Source organism: Elaeis guineensis, chromosome 5 (assembly GCF_000442705.2).
Source record: "Elaeis guineensis isolate ETL-2024a chromosome 5, EG11, whole genome shotgun sequence".
In the NCBI taxonomy this organism is placed as follows: Eukaryota; Viridiplantae; Streptophyta; class Magnoliopsida; order Arecales; family Arecaceae; genus Elaeis; species Elaeis guineensis.
In genome coordinates, this window is record NC_025997.2 from 2,416,522 (window position 1) to 2,435,555 (window position 19,034).

The 19,034-nt window shown below is 43.9% G+C and overlaps 3 protein-coding genes across 4 annotated transcripts; 2 read left to right on the top strand and 1 right to left on the bottom strand.

Annotated features, from left to right (window-relative positions):
- The first annotated feature begins 106 nt into the window (after positions 1-106).
- On the top strand, positions 107-2,968 carry LOC105044378 (uncharacterized). Its single transcript, XM_010922242.2, has 3 exons — positions 107-477; positions 591-734; positions 2,096-2,968. The coding sequence occupies exons 1-3, from the start codon at positions 215-217 to the stop codon at positions 2,667-2,669; spliced, it is 981 nt and encodes a 326-aa protein (XP_010920544.1). The 5' UTR covers positions 107-214; the 3' UTR covers positions 2,670-2,968.
- Positions 2,969-6,938: 3,970 nt separating this feature from the next.
- LOC105044379 (uncharacterized) lies at positions 6,939-8,425 on the bottom strand. The gene has a single exon (XM_010922243.4). It carries the CDS (start codon positions 8,249-8,251, stop codon positions 7,079-7,081), a length of 1,173 nt encoding a protein of 390 aa, XP_010920545.1. The 5' UTR covers positions 8,252-8,425; the 3' UTR covers positions 6,939-7,078.
- Positions 8,426-10,053: 1,628 nt separating this feature from the next.
- LOC105044380 (protein FIZZY-RELATED 3) lies at positions 10,054-14,993 on the top strand. Of its 2 annotated transcripts, XM_010922245.4 has the most exons (10): positions 10,068-10,727; positions 11,032-11,154; positions 11,345-11,449; positions 12,220-12,399; positions 12,792-12,854; positions 12,954-13,148; positions 13,225-13,326; positions 14,140-14,202; positions 14,414-14,482; positions 14,599-14,993. In XM_010922245.4, the coding sequence occupies exons 1-10, from the start codon at positions 10,224-10,226 to the stop codon at positions 14,650-14,652; spliced, it is 1,458 nt and encodes a 485-aa protein (XP_010920547.1). In that variant the 5' UTR covers positions 10,068-10,223; the 3' UTR covers positions 14,653-14,993. The 2 variants fall into 2 exon arrangements, 1 of the variants encoding a protein (XP_010920547.1); XR_002164719.3 differs by lacking the exons at positions 14,414-14,482; positions 14,599-14,993 and having other exon boundaries at positions 10,054-10,727; positions 12,792-12,862.
- Positions 14,994-19,034: the final 4,041 nt, after the last annotated feature.

Sequence of the window (19,034 nt, forward strand, 5' to 3'; positions counted from 1 at the left end):
AGCGGTTCGCCACTAACGCATGGGCATTTTGGTCATGGAAGATGGTAAATTCTGTGTGGCTTGATGCTTTAAAAGGCTCAGCATCTGCATGAACGCAATGCACGGTTGAAGCCTCCTAGTTTGTCCCGATCCCTTCTCCAGTCTATTCTTCCTTCCTACATCCTATAATCCTCCTATCCTTTCCTTTAATCAGTCCTGCTACACTTCAAATCCAATGGAAGAAGTAGATGAGTACTCGGAGGCCAATTGGCTTGATGCTTCTTGTGAGGAGCTTGTGAGGGAGCTCCTTGATGATACCACGCCTTTCTTCGTCTCGCCCAAGGTCACAGAACCTGAACCAGACACAAGCCGTGAATCCATGATCAACAATCTTATCTCAACAGTCTACTCGGGTCCAACGATTGGGGACGTCGAGAGTGCACTATCTGTAACCTTTCAGAGTGGTGAATCCGATGGTCACGGCGGTTCCCGACCCATGTATGTTTCATGAAGCCTTTCTTCTTCATTTAAACTCAATTTTGTTTGTCTTGGCAACTCCTAGGCCTTTGGATTGTGTTTAACTGGCCATGCATTTGCTCCTCTTCTTGCAGTATTTCATTACCGGAGAAGGGATTGGGTAAGATGGAGAGTAAGTATACGCTAAGGATCAAGACCTGCGGGAATGGGCTTGCTGACGATGGCTACAAGTGGAGGAAGTATGGGCAGAAATCCATCAAGAACAGTCCTAATCCGAGGTCCAATCTTGAGTCTCATAAGAGCTTACTCTTTAAAATGCTGATAACTTGTTAGTTGTTACCTAAAATTCATATGACTATGCTTGTCTTCAAGGGATGCTATGTTTTACTGCATTCGGCCATACTTTCTTGCTGCCGCCGCCGCCTTCTTCTCTCCCCCTCTTGCCCTGTAATTCTCCTCAAATATTTTTTCCAATCCAATGATGTCACTACGTTGAGGTCCCTGAACATATATAATAACACCTCTTTTTCTTCCTTTTCCCTAGTTGTGCCAATAGAAAGGAGAAAACAAAAAAGAAAAAAGGTAAAACAAAAACATTATATAATTTTTGAAAAACAAGAACGTTATATAGTTACTACTTGCAACGTTGAGCATATGAAGGCTGTGGGATGACCGTTACTCTTTCATGTAATTTCCAGTTTTTTCTAATTTGCATGGAAGTGTAATTATTTATTTATTTATTTTTATTATTATTATTTTTTAAAAATGTAAGCTCACTTGGGTCTCTGGATTTTGAGCTCCCACGTCCACCATTCGAGTCACCGACAAATCCTCCACCAGAGAACAGGATAGACGTGCCCCAACCACCTGAACGTACCAAATTTCTATAACCATAGAATGGCTACCCTTACATTTAACAATTTTCAGCAGTCTGGAGACACCAAAAAGAAAACTATAAGCTTCTGTCGCTTTTTCTGCACCCAGAATTCTCTCTCTCTCTCTCTCCCTCTGTTTTTTTTTTTTTTAAACCAGAATTCCGCACACAGAAATCTCTCTTAGACAAGGAGATCACTTACAGTTTGTACTTAATTTCCATAAATGAGAAAAAATGTGTATCGGAAGGTGCAATATGAGTGGAAACAACCCTTTCCACATTGGATGTTTTATCTCCAGAAATCCTCCTATTTTGGGGGTAAACTCATAAATAAGCCACAGCCCACCTACACCCTGGAATTGGATGCCTGCCTATTCTGAATTCATGCCTTTTGCTTTCCATTCCAAAAGGCATATCTCGCTCTACTTTTGATCCTTCCACACCAGCTTAAGTGGAAATCAAGCGCGTTAGTCTCGCATCTTCTGTTCAGTGGACCTGCTTCCATATGTGACAAATATAAACCTGCATGACAAATATAAACCCGCACGAAGTAAAAACTCACCAGACTTTACTTAAAGCCACCTAATTTAAACCTTTAGCCACACCACATGCTGCCATTTTGTTTCCCTCGTGGAGTTTACATCCACAAGCAAGTCGACATCCAAGCCTTGCAAAAATGTTATCAAAATCCCTGAAATTCTGCATCACTGCCATGATCTGAAAATTTTCTTTTTCTTCGCTTGTTTTCCTCATGTTTGCTGCCAGGAGCTACTACAGGTGCACCAACCCAAGATGCAATGCCAAGAAGCAGGTGGAAAGGTCAACAGATGATCCAGAAACGCTCATTGTCACCTATGAAGGCCTCCACCTCCATTACACTTACTCACATTTCTTCTTATCCCGGCCCCATGATTACTCAACTACCAACCTTCATGTGTCTAAGAAACCGAGGATCCAATCCATGAGCATGCAGACACATGTAGCTGATTACCCACTTACAGAGAGCACAGTGTGGAGCCCATCGGTCATGGAACAGCAGCAGTTGCAGCCTGGGGTCAGCGGAGACCAAAGCCCAGAAGGAGATGTTCTGGAGGTTGTTGTGCAGAGTCCAGTCAGAGAGGACATTTCGCAGCAGGGGTTTCTTGAAGATCTCATGCAGAGCCCACAAGGGCTGTTAGAAGATGTGGTGCCGTTGTTGGTGAGAAAGCCATCCCATTCAACCACCTCTTCATATGACCCACACTCCTTATCACCAGCATCTTCTCCTTCCTATTCTTCCCTTTCTTGGACACCCAGCTTTTCTTATCTTGATGTGGGAATACTCTCAGGCATCATCTGAATGGAAACTGGCACTCAAAAGGACAAAGATAGTAGCATCTGCATGGTAGTTTGGTAGCTAGGACGATAAATGATACACTTTATCCGAAATTGCATGGGTAAAATGAAGTTACTCCACTCCTCTTTTACACCATGTAATACCTGGGTGACTGGATATGAGAGTATGATAAGGGAGTACTGCATATAAAATGTACAATATGTTATCAAGAATAATATGTACAATATAAATATTGGTATTTTGTTGCTGCAGGGATCTCTATTTATATTTCCCTTTTTAATGCATCATAACCTTTTATATTATACCAGAAGGATTTCCTCGGTATAAAATGCTTCAGTAATTGATGATCGGTACCCAAAGTTCTTGGTTGTTTCCTTTTTTCTTCTCAGTTTCCTTCTTGGTGAGCAAGGCCAAGTTCAAGAAACAACAGTGGAGGAAAAAAAAATCAGATAAGTTGCAAAGTTTAGAAGTTTTAGATGATGGAAATCAGAAATTTTAATAAAGATCGAACTCAATATATGGAATTCATGACCCTCTCAACAAGCACATTATTATAAAATGCATGAAGACTGAAAAGGGAGAAAATTTCAGATTATTCAGAGTACATGAACATAACATGTAGACGCTAACCAGACTTAGATCGCTCATGCTTATAACCTGAACCAGGATCGAACTCATCCAGCTGGTTACAGAATCAAACCTTGAAGTCTTACCATTAGGTTATAAGGTGGGTCTACGAAAAATGTTCCAAACCGACAATAAGTGAATATAATGCATCAGATAATGTTGCAAAGAAGACCCAAGTCAAAGGGGGAAAATGAAACACCAAACCAACTTTTATCCACCAATGCAGACATGGAACTGAACCCACCCTAACCTGACAACGTAATGTAAGTTTCATTTCAAAGTTTATACCATGAACCAGTTCAGTCAGTTTGCAACCCAACTTTATGAATGTAAGACTATCACCACAAGGTAGAAATTAAAGAGTTATGGGCAAAGCCAATCATATGATGTCAAAGGCAACAAGATTGCATGATGACTCATGTATGGTAATGCAAAGAAATTTTTTGTTGGCCTTGGTCACAAAGCAGATACCCAATCAAGTTCACTTTTAGCTCAAGAAGAACAAGTCTGACAAATCTCACTAGATCTAATAATAACGATATCAATACCAGACACTTAATTGGAAAATGCATAACTGAGTTGCAAACCCACATACTATTGGTCCCAATTAAAATGAGATGGATAAATGTTGATACAAGGACTTTTCCAGTGTACGCTTGCAAAGAAAAAAGTCTAGGCACACAGTACATAAATCATTGGTTGATCAAAAGTCTTGTGAAGATTTGAAAGCAAATACCGGTACTGTTATCTGTAATCCAATTAGTGGAGCCTCATAGAGCTACATTAAAATGCATACTTTTGTAAAATCACCATTAAATAACCTTAAGCAGGAGATTGAGGATATTAAAGTGGTGCATTCGGTACTAAGTTTTCAAAGTTTCTTTTGCCATGGATGGACTGAACCAAAGAAAGGCATAGCAGGTCCCATAAGAATTTATATTCATGGTTGGTTGTTAGGTGATGCTTTCCATTAGTCAATTTAGGAAGGCGGTTGTTAGATATACCTGTTCTTAAAATGTTTCTCATGTAAATTATCCTATCATTTTTGAACAAAGGTGCTACAGTTAATAGACCACGTCAGGATGGTTATATTGCAAAGAGGTATTGTCAAAAGTGCGCTTCAATGTCCTGAAGGAAACTAGCCAAAAAAGAACATGTATCAGAAGTACCATGTATGAAGATATTCAGTTTTTGACACCTAATCTAATATAGGACTATCAAGCACTACCTGCACTGACACTAGGCCTAGCCTCCGATCCCACTTGCACACATATCTTAACCAGCAAGCCTTGTTTTATCCATATCGGCCTATGGATCATAATATGATCCATCAAAAAAGATTAGTCTTTGTGGTTGACTAGATCTTATGCTAACCCTCTCAGATGGCATGATTCTATGACTTCTACACACTAAATATGAAACATGTATAACAGAGATTCAATGATTCAAACATAAATTAAGACAAAAAGGCCTTACAGAGAAATATGACTGCACTAAATCTTTATCACTGGTAATGGTATCATCAACCCACTAAAACACGCCAAAATAGTTGCTTGCCACATCTACTAACATCTCATGGGGAGTGGATTCCTTGATTAACACTTTCAGACATGCACAAATATGCGTGTGCATGCACCCACGCAGAGAGAGAGAGAGAGAGACTGTTTCATGATTTAGGCTGATATATATTAAATCTAAAGCGACAACAACCAGGCACAAAATACTGATTTCTACTTTGCCAAATTAACTTTCCTTCCTAACAACACACTCCATTGGGATTGAAGACAGGTTAGATAATATTCGTCCTAGGATCCATTTCATTGTCTGAATCTAACAGGATATGGTTACAAATTTCAGCATTTGACTAATATCTTATCGGTATTCATTATCTGTCAAAGAAAAGTGGATACAGATAAGGATAGACAACTGTCTGACCCATATCCAAATGTTCGATTATGTTTGTAATCCTATTTAGCCTTATATGGTTCATATGAACCTGAAAGAGAAATGAATGACAACATTAATAGGTCTTTGACTTACCTTCCATAGAGTGGAATCTTTCATTTGGTCATTCATAAAATTTAACCACTTGATTTATATACATACGTATATCCATACTATCGAATGGACTTGCAAGCATATACATTTATAACAAACATAGGTATGAATTTTAGTGTTTGATTCATACCCATATATTCCAAATATGCCAAATAAAAACAGATACTGATATCTGATCTATATCCAATATGTTTGCAGCCCCACACTCACCTACCATGATAAAAATATCACTATCTATCAGTGGTATCATAAAGCATTAACGTAATACAAATTATGATAACCACTCTAGTTGATTATTGCATATATCAACCTCTTCTATGGAACAAGGACAGACCAATTATAGCACCACCTATCATTTAACCATTTCAGATCATCTTGTCCTGACATGTCCAAATTAGAGCTACCAAATATATCTATAGACATAGATTCCACAAACCAAAATGACTTTTGCTCCCTTTAGAAGAAACCATTTGCACAAAAATGTAGTGATCAAGAAGAGGGTCTCATTGGCAGGCTCATGCAAAAGTTATAGCTTACTTCAAACTTCAAGGTTCTTTTATTACCTTTTGTTTCTGAAGTGGAGAAGAGAAGTTAGCATTTTAGAGCAGAGGAATGGATAGAAACATGGATGAATTTTATTCCATATAATCCAATATTTTTTCTGTTTTATAATGTAAATTGATACATGCACTTCAGCTTATGGTTGGTGTATTTTTCTCTTTCCTTTCTTAAATAGGAAAAAGGAAGAAAGTTGACCCAAGAGGCGATAGCTGTTTTTCCCTGAATACAGTTTCTTTTTTTTTTTATTATTTTTTTATTTTTAATAGAGGCAACTGCCTGATGAGTGTTAAGTTAGTTTTGGAGAGTTTGAATTACGATATAGAAAAGATCTTTGTGTTCATACTCTAGAATATATAATCTCAATATGAGAATGTTAGTGGAAATCTAGAACTTCTTTTTACAATAGTCTCCTTCTCTCTTTATGTTTGCTCGATCAGTCTCCATGCTTAAAGGTTGAAATCATCATTCCTTCCTCCTAAACTAGAATGATAGATTTTGTGCTTCTATCCCATCCACTTATCAAAATGAAGAAAAGGTGCACTTAGGCATATGACAAGATCCCGGGGCACCTTATCTTGCTATCCCAACTGGACTACTTTGACATCGCCCAAATCACTTGATATCAACTTTTCGTGCTACAATTTATTTTCCATGACATTTTCTAGCATCAACATGATAGTAGCTATCTTGACAATATTGAAAAAGGTTCTTTTTTCTAACATTATTATGAAATGTTATTAAATGGAGTTTGCTTGAGGATCTAAAGCAAAATGCTCTTGCTGGGAACCAACAGCGAAGACAAATCATAAAGCCAACTACAACCCACAAATGGATAAAAAAGGTGAGTGGATTATATTTCTTCCTTTGATTGCATTTACCCTTTTTGTTATGTTCAATACATTTAAAAATCATGGAAGTTTCAAAAGGTGGAATGATAGAAGGTAGCATGATCATGAATTCCTGATAAAATTATAACTTGCAGCTATACTATTATAATTCGCCAAAGAAATAAGATGTAGCACACAATGAGCATAAAAACATTATGATGCACATTCTTTGACATCAAACAAACAACCTTACACATGTTTTCAGGTTCATCTTTCTGGGAGCAAGATTTCCCGCTAAGAAGAAAAAGGGTAAACATGCTAAACCCACACACTGGTCAATCAATACAAAAGAGGAATCAGCCTGTATCTGACCTTCTTCATGTACTCCGTGTACGTCTCCCCAAAGGTCTCCACCATCAGAGCCTCCTCCAACTCTGCCTTCTGCCCGTAATATAACAAACACACTGCAACAAGATACGCCAAGCTGAGTGGCGCTCGCAGTGTGATGCAATGCAGAGCAAACAGCAGCATCGTGGAAGCATAGATGGGATGCCGCACCCAGCGGTACGGCCCGAACTGCACCACCGCCGTCGGCACCACCACCTTCTCCGAGTACTTGGCGAGATAAAGAACCGAGTGGTAACGCATAAAGAGCGTCATGGCAACCAAAAGCCATGTCACCGCGTTGGGCCACCCGCCCAAAATCAGGTGCAATTCGGGCCCTTCATACGCTGCCAGCCAGTGCCCGATGAATACGAAGACCGCGAAACCAATCTGAGCGGCACGAGGGAGACCGACATCCCACTTGGAGTCGTGAGGGCGCGGGTAGAGGTCGCCGTAGAGGCGCTTGCGCACAGAGGACTCGAAGAAAAAGAAGTAGTGATAGATGAAGAAGATGGCGATGGGCCAGCCCTCCAGGAAACCGTTGAAGTGGGCCGGCGGGACAAGGGTGAGCCAGGCGACGGTGGAGGTGACGATGGCGACCTGCTCGACGAGGGTGGAGCAGCCAAGGGAGTGGCGGCGGAATGAGTAGAGGCCATAGGCGGCAAGGAGGATGGCGAGGAGCCAAGGCCAGAAGACCCAGGCGATGCTGAAGTAGGTCCAGAAGAAAGGGTCGAGGAGGAGGGAGGCGGTCTTCTTGGCAGCAGCAAGGGCGAGGGCAAGGACGGCAGACCACTTGCAGACGGTAAGAGGGGTGATGCCGGAGAGATCTATAGCACGGAAGCGGAGGAAGAAGAAGGGTTTAGGTAGGGTTCGGGGTTCAGGTGAGGATTGGAACTGGGATTGGGAGGAAGCTGAGATGGAGGTCAGGTGTTTGTGGTTGGGCCTGAGAGAGAGATTGGTGGAATTTTTGATTGGAAAGAAAAGGTGGGTGGAGTTGGGGTGGAGAAGGAGGGCGCGGGAAGGGAGCGCGAAGGAGGAGAATTGGGAGGCAGGAGGTCTGAGTCGAGTTCGTGGGAGAGTTGGAAGGGGCAGCGCCGGTGAGTGGAGGAAGCGGGTGGCGGTTCCCATTTGCTTGTCTTGTATGAGAACCGTTTGAACCGTTGAACGAGTGCCTCCTTTGGCAGCGGATGGCTTATGCGGGCAACGCGTGCAGCACACGTGCGACTGATGAGGTGCCTCCTGGGGTCTACCGATAGTAGATGGTGAGTGATCTCTACGGCTAAGGGACGCTGACACGATATCTGGTTCCAACTAATAAAACTCAGGCAGATGTTAGACACAATGTGATATATTATCGAACTTTAGTTCAGACGGTATGACGTTTGGATGGTACCGTCTCTTATCACTTGGACAATTGATAGGGGTTCCAGTTAGAATTGCCCTCAAAAGATCGAATATGAATAGGATTGAAAAGATGAGATTAGCTCCTTTTAATCTTAAAAAATACAATAATATAAGAGTTGATATCATCTAAATGGATATTTTAGGTTGATCATATTTGATTGGTCAAAGGAAATCAAGTATTAAAGGAGGCGTGGACTGAAAAAAAAAAAAAATACTAAAGCAGCTGACCCGACTTGATAGGACTTGTGAATCCTTCTATTTGTCAACAGAAGTTTAACACATTATTTTACGAGTTTCAAGATATACCCCGCTTGCTTAATGATGTTGGGTAGCAGTATCATGCCAATCACACGAGTCAAACAAGATTACAAAAGAAAAGAGGAAGAACAGGCACATTACCCCTTTTAGGAAGCGAATTATTGTCTCATTGTGACGGTCTCATGATATCATCGTATCACTTAATTGGTTCCTTTGGTAATAGCAAAGAAATCGTAATAATGATTTTACACTAGTTTTTAACCGCATGCATGGGATTATAGCGCTGATGAGGCTTAGGACTTAAAATCCAGGGAAAACAGTGTTCAACAAGAGTATAGGACCTTTCGATTCTCTGCTTGATTTCTACATCATAACACTGCTGAATTCTTTCAAACATGCAATCATAAATTTCAGTTCTATAAGCAATAAATGTTGATGTTATTTGGTGCTTTGTTCAAGCAGAAGCAAAGCATTCAAATTTTCAAACATCATAGAGCGTTTCATAGCAGTATCATATATCTTCACTCTTTCAAAGACCTCATATATTTCTATGTGCAAAGAAAAATAAAAACCATATTAATTACTGGGTTGCTTTGCAATAAGAAACATTTGTTTGCATATTCGAACAGATAAAATCCACTTCTACTTTTAGTATATATCATATATTATAATAAAATTTTATTTGAAATTGCTATTGGTAGTGGAGCTTTGAAGCTTTTAAAAATAAAATTTTTGAGAAATAAAATTTTTCAAAATAGAGTTTTTACAAAAAAAATTATTTACTGTTTGATAACCGTATTAATAAAATATTTTGAAAATTTTTTTTCGATATTAACTAGAAAATATTTTTGAAAAAAACTTCAAAATACAGTTTTTTTTTCAAGTAAATTTTTTCAATTTTTTGATAAAATCAAAATAATTTATCAATATTTTTATCAAACATCATTGTATTATTTTTAAATATTTTTTAAAAAATAAAAAAAATTTTTAGTACCCTAAAAATTTAGTCAAATAGAATCTATCTCTACCTTGAGGAAACCAGCTAGCTCCAACCCCTTTTTTTTTTTTTTTTCTCGAAAAAGGTTAGAGGATCTTGCAACAAAAAAAAAAAAAAAAAAGGTTTTAGAGTATCCTGCTGGTACAGGTAGGAGTGGATTTTAAATAAAACTAAGCGACGATATACACCTTTCCACGATCGGCTATTCAAACCTGCCTGGTCTAACGGCTACTTAGACACGCTGGCAGTGGGTACCGCTGCTCCTCCCTATTCCCAAGTTCTATCACCAAGACTCACCTTCAAAACTTAGGCTGGAGTGACGACCGTTGCAATACTGTGGCCGCCAAAACCTTCCAAAAGGAGGCGAATCTTTTCCTCTCAAACACCAGATTGCTCTGCCTCCCAGGCCATTCCCCTCGAAATCCATCTCTCTTCCTGCCAATGGAGGAATTCCGTGCAGAGATTTGTGAAGTGGGGAAGAGAGAAGCCCCAAAAATGGATTCCAGTAGATCTCGTTTGAATCTTCCAGCCGGTATGGAAACTTCTCTCCATCTCGACCTGATTCCTACCCGATTTCCAGCAAACCCGAAGACGCCATCACCATCGAAGACGACATACAGCGACCGGTTCATACCTTGCAGATCATCCTCGAGGCTCCAGAACTTTGCATTGGCCGAGAAATCGTCGCTGGCGAAGGAAGGAGGGAACGAGGCCTATATAAGGTTGCTGAGGGCTGAGTTCTTCGGGCCTGATTCGGTCCCATCTTCGCCTGGGGGGCAGGGATCACCAATCAGTCCAAATAAGAATCTGTTCCGCTTCAAGACGGATCACTCGGCCTCAAGTTCACCGTTCTCAGGAGTAGCCTCCGGCCAGGATGGGGGCATTCTAGGTGAGGTGTCGACACCCCCAAGAGTACCTAGGAAAGTACCGAAGACCCCCCACAAGGTAACTGCAAACTCCAGACCTTTCTATTTTTCTATCAGAGATGTCGATATTTCATTTTCCTTTATAAAACAAAAGGAATATATCAGGTGCACAAGGAAAGAGATCTCTTACACAGTTGAAGTCCCCAAGAAAGAGAGAAAAAAAAATTAGGAAGCTGAGCTTAGGTCTAAGTCAGATATGTTCAGCAACCAAAACATGTAAAGCTCCAAGGAAACAAAGAACAAGAGACTAGAATCACCCAAGAAGATGCAAAACTTTCGATGCTAGCAAAATGAATGTTTACTGATGGCTTGATGCATTGCAGGTTCTGGATGCTCCATCACTTCAAGATGATTTTTACCTGAATCTAGTCGATTGGTCTTCTCAAAATGTTTTAGCCGTTGGACTGGGAACTTGTGTTTACCTATGGTCTGCATCCACGAGCAAGGTTTTGACTTCCTGCTGTCCTTTCTAAAATCTTATGGTTTTGCTTGATGAACTGGAACCCTTTTTGTCAATCTAAAAAAAAGGAGAATTTTATTCAAATTTAAATGTCAATCTTCTTAAGTTGTGCGTTTATCTTCACTTTTAATTGTCCTCGTCTGAAGCAATCATCTGGCTTGGTCTGCTTGGCTTAGGTAACAAAACTGTGTAACTTGGGTCCTAGGGACAGTGTATGTGCAGTTCAGTGGACTCGTGAAGGCTCCTACCTTGCAGTTGGAACAAGTCTTGGAGATGTCCAGGTATGTTAGATGGTTCTCGTAGGACTATAAGACTAAGAAGATTCAATTACAAGCTTGACATCCTTAATACAACAAGAAAGGTGGGGGGAGAGGGATTATGTAGCAGAAATTACTAATTGGTTCAGTACAAGAGTATAGTAGATACAAGTTTGATGAAAGATAAAGATCCACAGATGCATCAGACCTAGTCGTCGATTCTAAGACTAGCTAAGTTTAGATCTCATTCGAACATATCCATGATACATAACCATCCATGTCCATAGAAAAATGCTCCTGCTTAGTTTTGTAGATGATCTTCTTGTGGAAAAAATTGAGATCATTCGGGAAAAGGAATAAAAATCTCTACGAAAGGAACAAAGAAATTGAAGATAGAAAACTAGCTTCACCAATTTGAGTTAGTAGAAGATCATGAAGTTTCAGTTAGCATTACCTATTCCTAAGCTTTCAAGTGCAAATTTCAGATGCCAAACTTCCATGACTGTCATAAAGAACTTCCTGCAGGTGGATGAGTAGTAGGAGATCCTGTTTGCTGAGGTGACCAACCTTCATTTAGTCTTATCTTCTGGCAAATAGATCAATAATATGTATTTAACTGCAAATGGTGAGCCAGAGCTTCAAATAATGTGCTTGAATGGAAGACATCTGAAATAATGTAGACTGTCTTGAGTAATTCGGGAATTCAATTCCCAAACTATATAATTTAAAACTTAATTGGACATATGTTCTCAATCAAAATTGCACTGGGGTCATGGTTTAAAGATGTATGACAGATTTGGGATGCCACAAGCTGTAAAAGGATCCGGAACATGGGTGGCCATCAGACGAGAACTGGAGTCTTGGCCTGGAGTTCCTGCATTTTATCTTCAGGAAGTCGAGACAAAAATATTCTTCAACATGATCTTCGTGTTGCAAATCATTTCATTAGCAAGCTTGCAGGCCACAGATCTGAGGTAGGTCCTCGAGACGTGTTTGATAATACAGGCAAGCAATTGTGCATGAGTCCATACTTTTCATACATCTTTCTCATAATACAGGCATGCAAGTGCTTGTGCATAAGTCCATACTTTTCATACGTCTTTCTTATAATCTGTATATATACATTTCAGTTGAATTAAGCTACAATTTGTTAACATGTTGGCAGCAGATGCTCAAATCTGTGTAGCAATATAGAATCCAGCTTGCCATCTTTTATTGATCCCTCAATAAGACAAAATATGGCTTGTATACAGTATGAGAACTGCAAGTGGGCACATGGAGAAAGGGAAAAACAAATTTGCATCTCAAATTTTTTAGTCATTTTCCTTTCCCTTCTTCTTAAAGAAACTAACATATGATATGCCAGGTCTGTGGCCTAAAATGGTCCCATGACGACCGCGAACTTGCATCTGGTGGAAACGACAACCAGGTCTGCAAGTTAGTAACATTTCCTTGTTTCATACCAATATTTTTATATTTATTAAATCTATTAGTATTTACCCTGCTTTCTGAAAAAAATGCAAACCAGTTGTTTGTGTGGAACCAGCGATCCCAGCATCCAGTCTTTAAGCTTACAGAGCATACAGCTGCAGTTAAAGCTATTGCTTGGTCACCACATCAGCATGGCCTTCTTGCATCAGGAGGCGGGACAGCTGACCAGTGCATCCGCTTTTGGAACACTAAAAATGGCAATATGCTCAATTGTGTTGATACAGGAAGTCAGGTGCTGATCCAGGTCTAGGTTTTGTTATGCAGAATTTATATATGCCGATACCAGCTCTCACTGTTCGTTTCTGCAGGTCTGCAATCTTTTATGGTGTAAAAATGTAAATGAAATAGTCAGCACTCATGGCTATTCTCAGAACCAAATTATGGTGTGGAAGTATCCATCTATGGGGAAGGTATGATTCACTTCTTGGTAGCAATTTATTTTGTCCATTTCGTATTAATAGCTACTTCTAATTTAATATTTTGTGGATGTAAAGGTCCATAAATTTCTCTTAGATTTCACAACCAAATTATGTGAAGCGAACATCCACCTATGGAGGTTGATGCTTAGATAATAGGAAGTCAATTAGTAAGACTTGCATATGTGCTTTGCTTCTGTTGCCATCAATGACTTAAGCATGATGACTAGGCATACTGACTCTATATCATCGCTCATCAGAAACCTTTGGAGTGAAATACGGTTTAGAAGCAAGCAGATAACCTGAACAAGCTTTTTGATTCTCCATAATGGACAACAGATGGAGTTTCTCTTTGAGATGCTGAAAAACACTTCCACAATTATCTAAGCAGACCAATTTTCATTGACCTATAAACTCTAAGCTCTGACAAGTATTTTCAGCATCTAGTTATGTATATTATGCTTTGTAACATTCCCCAAGATAATTCCATCCTGGAGGATTTGACCCTGAAACAGGAAATATGGTGAAAAAGAGATTCATAAGCATGACTGGGTACATATAAGCCTTGTTATTATGCCGTGACGCATGTTGTGGAAATTGATATTGGCATCGTATGGTCATCTTTTATTGAATGAAAATGTAGTATTTAAATAGATATTCAGAAATCTTTAGTATTTTCCAGAATAGACATAAAATTGGGGAAGGCTTGAGGCTTTTGTCTATTCAACAATTTTATGGAATATTTATGCCGAGTATTTTGGACTTGGCTTTATCAATTTTCTCATTGAACTATTTATGATTAACCAGGTAGCAACTTTAACTGGTCATACTCTTCGAGTACTTTACCTTGCCATTTCACCTGATGGACAGGTACATATTCTTTATACTCTAACTTTGTGTCTGATGATTCCATAGCTAACTGTATCTTCCACCTCCATCTCTTCCCCTCTCCATAAAAATATGGCAAGCTTTGGATAGAAAACCTCAACATCATGTAAATGTTGTGCATGTCCACTAATATATGCCTCATACAGTCATGTTTTAGTGCAAGACACTGAGATTTTAATTATTCTTCTTGCAGACTATAGTGACCGGAGCAGGAGACGAGACATTGAGATTTTGGAATGTCTTTCCTTCCATGAAAACACCAGTATGCATACCTATTACAAATAGCAATATTCGTTTCTCTAAAAAAAAAAAAAAAATCAGTACCTGTTCTTGTCAACATGGTTTCACTTATTCAAATTGTAATTCATCCTTTTGCAGGCTCCTCTTCGTGATGGTGTAGTTTGGTCCTCAGGACGAACTCATATTCGGTGACAAAGTGGCAAGATGATCATCCTTCGTGCAGAATAAACTGATTGCTTCAATTGTTCTGTAAATTTTCTGGCAAGAAATTAGAATGTTGGGCACCTCGTAATAAGCGTATTCTTTTTCTTTTTACGTACATCCTTTTCTGCAAGCCTGCACCTTGTAATAGACACCCAAATCCCTCTGTCAAGTTCGGTCAAGATGGTTGCGTTGTAACACTACCGAAGTCTATCACTATTATTGCTAGGATTTCAGGTTGTTTATCTATCTCTTAAGTGTTTCCAGGTCAGTTTGAGCGCATATTGAAATGTATCTTCCGACACTGTGAAATTCCACTTCATCTTTTGTACCTTTAACCCACGTCTCTCTCTGGCACATGCCGAGAAATACATGCTGTTGCGGCCAATCGTCTCATCGTCCGATCGTCGGGAGACGTGCACCTGCAAAACGAGAAGTCCACACTGATCGGAGGCGGCTCCGGCGGGGACCCTCCGACGGTCAAGTCAGAGAGGTGACTGGGCAACAGTGAAATGAAGACAGAGAACTCGATCGAGGGAGAGAGAGAGAGAGAAGCGAGCCTGTGATTTTGGAGTCGAAAAGTGAGGGGGAGCGGATCCCTTGCACTGTTGCCTTCCCCGATTTATATAGTGGAGCACGGTGTGGCGCCGTCATTAATGGCGCAGACAAGTGAGGAATTGTCAACTCACTGTAGACTGTCAGAGTCGCCGTGAAAGTGTCATGTCGCCGTGGGGCTGTCAAATCATCAGGGTTGACAATGCCCTCCGCGGGACAATGCCCCTAGGCGGCAGTGCCGCATGCGGCTTTCAGGGTTGACAGGCTCCGGCGGCTGTACGGCGATCAGAGGAGTCGACCGACCCTAGGTCGGTGGCCAGCTGAGTGGCGTTGGGCCCCTCCGTTGGTCGGCGAGCCTTACGTGAGTCGGCCAACAGACCTCCGGGTTTAGTCGGTCGGGAAAGGTGCGGCCGACATATCCTCAGTCGGTCGGTGGGTCGGCCAGTCGGTCGGTCGGCCAGTCGGCCGATCGGTCGGCCGGAGTCGTCCGTCGGGGTCGTCCGTCGGAGTCGGCGGTCGGAGTCGATCGGTCGGTCGGCCGGTCGGTCGGAGTCGGTCGGTCGGCCAGTCGGTCGGTCGGTCGGTCGGCCAGTCGGTCGGAGTCGGCGGTCGGGGTCGTCAGTCGGTATATCCCAACAGTTGCCCCCCCCCCACTCCTGAGCCCGATGTCTGTTGGCTCGCGTGAACACGTGGGCGACGGCTTCGGACGAAAGGAGTGGTTTTCCGTCTTTTCTTGCCCCGACTCTGGCGATCACATCAACGAACGATCCAATATCGGTCATCCCGACTGTAGATCGAGCATGCACGTCGGGTCGGAGGTCGGCCAACCTCCGAACGTTGCTCGTCGACATGATCATTCCGCAGAATCTGATAGTCGAGTAGCGTCCGACGTATTCGGATAGGATAATGATGGCAAGTCGAATATCCATTGTCCGGCCCTTGGTCGGACGTATGCGTCGGGATGTATGATAAACGGTGGCAAGCCGAATATCCTTCGATCGGTCGTGACCAGATCAGTATGTCGTGAATACGACAGCGGTCGTCTTGGCGTTTTGCCTTTCTTAGTCGAAGCTAAGTCGGCAAGTTAGCCAGCCGCATTAGTCGAAGCCCTTTGCCTTCAGAGGTGGGGGCCGTCGTAGATATTCCGCTCCTTCGATCTCCGTCGTAGAATCCGATATGTCCTCGACGATCGAGACGTAGATTGTGCAATTGGTTCGACGATTCGTCGATCAGGCCGACGACGGAGTCATAGATTCGGCGATCGGCAATCGAGCCATGTTGGTCGGGGCCTTTCGCCTTCAAAGGCTGAGGCCGTCGATTTCGATGATCGGTGATCGAGCCGTTGATTCGGCGATCGACGATCGGCCATGTTGGTCGGGGCCTTTGGCCTTCAGAGGCCGAGGCCGTCGGTTCGACGATCGGTGATCGAGCCGTTGATTCGACGATCGACGATCGAGCCGTTGATTCGACGATCGATGATCGAGCCGTTTATTCGGCGATCGACGATCGGCCGTGTTGGTCAGGGCCTTTTGCCTTTAGAGGCCGAGGCCGTCGGTTTGACGATCGATGATCGAGTCATGTTGGTCGGTGCCTTTTGCCTTCAAAGGCTGGGGCCGTCGATTTCGGCGATCGGTGATCGAGCCGTTGATTCGGCGATCGATGATCGAGCCGTTTATTCGGCGGTCGACGATCGACCGTGTTGGTCGGGGCCTTTTGCCTTCAGAGGCCGAGGCCGTCGGTTCGGCGATCGGTGATCGAGCCGTTGATTCGGCGATCGACGATCGACCGTGTTGGTCGGGGCCTTTTGCCTTCAGAGGCCGAGACCGTCGGTTCGGCGATCGGTGATCGAGCCGTTGATTCGGCGATCGACGATCGACCGTGTTGGTCGGGGCCTTTTGCCTTCAGAGGCCGAGGCTGTCGGTTTGACGATCGATGATCGAGTCATGTTGGTCGGTGCCTTTTGCCTTCAAAGGCTGAGGCCGTCGATTTCGACGATCGATGATCGAGCCGTTGATTCGGCGATCGATGATCGAGCTGTTTATTCGGCGGTCGATGATCGGCCGTGTTGGTCGGGACCTTTTGCCTTCAGAGGTCGAGGCCGTCGGTTCGACGATCGGTGATCGAGCCGTTGATTCGGCGATCGACGATCGACCGTGTTGGTCGGGACCTTTTGCCTTCAGAGGCCGAGGCCGTCGGTTCAGCGATCGGTGATCGAGCCGTTGATTCGGCGATCGACGATCGATCGTGTTGGTCGGGGCCTTTTGCCTTCAGAGGCCGAGGCCGTCGGTTCGGCGATCGGTGATCGAGTCATGTTGGTCGATGCCTTTTGCCTTCAAAGGCTGGGGCCGTCGATTTCGGCGATCGGTGATCTAGCCGTTGATTCGGCGATCGATGATCGAGCCGTTTATTCGGCGGTCGACGATCGGCCGTGTTGGTCGGAGCCTTTTGCCTTCAGAGGCCGAGGCCGTCGGTTCGGCGATCGGTGATCGAGCCGTTGATTCGGCGATCGACCGTGTTGGTCGGGGCCTTTTGCCTTCAGAGGCCGAGGCCGTCGTAGATTCTCCGCTCCTTCGATCTCTATCAGGATCTGCGCACGAGGAGCAGAGAGAGGGGTGTAGGAGTCATACCTGCGATGCGTCGGTCTTGGACTCCATTGTCGGGGCAAGACCCATCTATCGGTGGAGGGCCTGCTGGGTTCAGCATGGGCCCGACCTTTCTTCCATTTTTTCTTTCGGCCCGTGCCTTAAGTCAGGCGCCGGTCGGAAGCTCCTTCGTCCGCGCGCATGTACTTGTACGCGCGCTCCAGCAGTTCGGCGTATGTTCGGGGGAGGGTTTTGTCCAGGGAGTAGGTGAACCGGGATGTCCTTAGCCCCCATTTCATGGCCGAGATGGCCATGTCTCCATTGAGGTCTCGGACCTCAAGCGTGACCGCGTTGAATCGCGTGACGAAGTGTCGTAGAGTCTCATTTTCTCTCTGCTTGAGGGAGAAAAGACTGTCCGAGGTTCGTGGCGGCTTCCGACTGGTGCTGAAATGGACCACGAAGGAATGCTCGAGCTGTCCGAAGGAGTGGATACTTCCCGATCGAAGACCGGAGTACCAGGCCCTGGCAGCTTTGCGGAGCGTGGCGGGGAAGCCGATGCAAAAGAGAGCGTCGGTTGCCCCCTGAATCGTCATGAGAGCTTTGTAGCTTTTCAGATGGTCGATTGGGTCGGTGGAGCCGTCGTAAGACTCCACGTGCGGCATCTTGAACCGACTGGGGATCGGTTCGTCGAGGATGAGTCGGGAGAGAGGTTGGGCGGTCTGGAAGTCGACGTCGTTTGAAGACTTCCGCCCGTCCACCTGCAGCTGCGCGAGCCGATGGTCGATTTTTTCGAACCTGCGTTCGTAGTCGTCTGTCCGTTGGTGCTGGGAGACCCCAAGAGTGGAGTCTCCGAAAGATTCCGAGAGGGAGGCCGACGACGTGCGCGGTCGCTTCTCCTTCCTTGCCCGCTCCAGCAGGGAAGGAGAGAGCTGCTGGGACCGTCGGTCAGCACGCCAGGGCCGCTCCTCCTCTTCTCCGTGGGAGCGCTGTTGAGGGCGCTCGCGCGGAGGCGACAGAGATCGGCGCGGTCGCCGGCGGCTGCTCCTGGAGGGCATCGGACGGGCCGCCGGTTGTTGCTGGAGGCTCTTGACTGCGTCCGTCAGCACGGTCATCTGCCGTACGATGGCCGCGATCTGCGCCTCCGTGGTCACCGTGGGGTGTGGAGAGCTGGGCTCCGCCGCCGGCAGTGGCGGGGAGGCCTCTTCCCGGCGGGAAGAGCGCCTTGCCGATCCAGTG